The following is a 1,541-nucleotide window of genomic DNA, read 5'->3' as shown; positions in this document are numbered from 1 at the left end:
ATGTAAGCAGCTTCCTCCGTTATACGCTCCCAGCCATGATTTCCTACCTTCCCTCAGCCCTAAAGACAACAGGCCCAAGCGACCTGACCATGCACTGAAACCGTGAACCAACACAGAACCTTTTCCAGCTTTTAAGCTGATTTATCTCAGGTATGTGTCACAGTCACTGAAAGCTGATTGGAAAAGGAAAAAAAGAGGAGGAAGCTGCCAATGAGCTAGCTGATGAGAGCAGGGAACCTGGTACTGGAAAAGATGGCCATGGAAAATGTAGGTTTGAGATCCCTGAGAACATTCCTACTGGGCTGTCCATTTCAGCTGGTCGGAAAGGCCTGGGGTGGAGAGAGGGAAAAACTAAGGACTGTCACAGGGAGATGCCCCTCAGTAGAAGAATGGATCAGGAAAATGTGGTACATATACACAACGGAATTTTATGCCTCTATCAGAAAGAATGACATTGCCCCATTCATAAGGAAATGAAGGATTTGGAAAAAATTATACTAAGTGAAGTGAGCCAGACCCAAAGAAACATGGACTCTATGGTCTCCCTTATTGGGAATAATTAGCACAGGTTTAGGCAAGCCATAGCAGAGCATCACAAGGCCCAATAGCTATACCCTTATGAACACATAAGATGATGCTAAGTGAAATGAACTCCATGTTATGGAAACGAGTGTTATATCACAGTTGTAACTACTTTCAACATGCCATATGTAACTGTAGCTTCTATTATTGATGATGTTCTTGTATCACCTTCCTGTGGTTGTACCTACACTATCTCTGTATCTTATCTGAGCACATTGGAAGCCAGGTATACTGGTATTAGAACTAGGAAATTGGAAGGCAATACCAAAATCGAGAGACACAGGGTAAAAAAAGACAAACAACTACAAAAGCAATACTTGCAAAACTGGTGTAAATGGACTGAACAATTCATGCAGGGCGGGGTGGGGGAAAGGCAGCGGGGGTAATGAGGGACGAGGTAACAAACAGTACAGGAAATGTATCCAGAGCCGCTGCCATGTCCCCCGGGGCCAGCGTCAGCGCCCTGCAGCGCCTGGTGGAGCAGGTCCAGGCCTCCCAGGCAGCCGCAGAGCTTCAGCGGTGCTGCCTACAGAAGGCCTGCCAGGAGGCCCTGCGGGTGGGCGTTCCCGAGGGAGGCAACCCCTTCCGGGAGCCCGGGTCCTGCGCTTCCTTTTACATAGAAAAGAAGTTCGCTGAGGAATGCCTCCAAGTCTCAAGAAAACACTTTTCTCTAGCCAAATGACTACTAGATCTACTTCACATCTTTTCTGTGGCCTGGGTGTGTAGGCAGATTTACACAGAAATGAACGATTTTCTACTCAACCAAGGTAACTGAGTGAAGGAGTACAGTTCTAAATAATAATGACCTAGTTCTTTTGCTGAAGTGATTTTGTATTAAGACAACCACCCTAGCCTCCAAGTATACCAAAATACACCTCTTTCATAAGAATTTCTGGTTTTGCTATATCTGGACTATTATGTATGTTTTATTTACTGGATGGTTACATTTAGGAAGGAAA

General features: G+C 45.4%; 1 protein-coding gene across 1 annotated transcript; it reads left to right on the top strand.

Moving 5' to 3' along the window:
• Positions 1-1,018: 1,018 nt before the first annotated feature.
• LOC125366881 (guanine nucleotide-binding protein G(I)/G(S)/G(O) subunit gamma-10-like) lies at positions 1,019-1,264 on the top strand. Its single transcript, XM_048367603.1, has one exon. The coding sequence runs from the start codon at positions 1,019-1,021 to the stop codon at positions 1,262-1,264; it is 246 nt and encodes an 81-aa protein (XP_048223560.1).
• Positions 1,265-1,541: the final 277 nt, after the last annotated feature.

This window comes from Perognathus longimembris, chromosome 18, assembly GCF_023159225.1.
Source record: "Perognathus longimembris pacificus isolate PPM17 chromosome 18, ASM2315922v1, whole genome shotgun sequence".
Classification (NCBI taxonomy): Eukaryota; Metazoa; Chordata; class Mammalia; order Rodentia; family Heteromyidae; genus Perognathus; species Perognathus longimembris.
The sequence above is the reverse complement of the archived record's forward strand: the minus strand, read 5'-3'. Positions and strand labels throughout refer to the sequence as shown.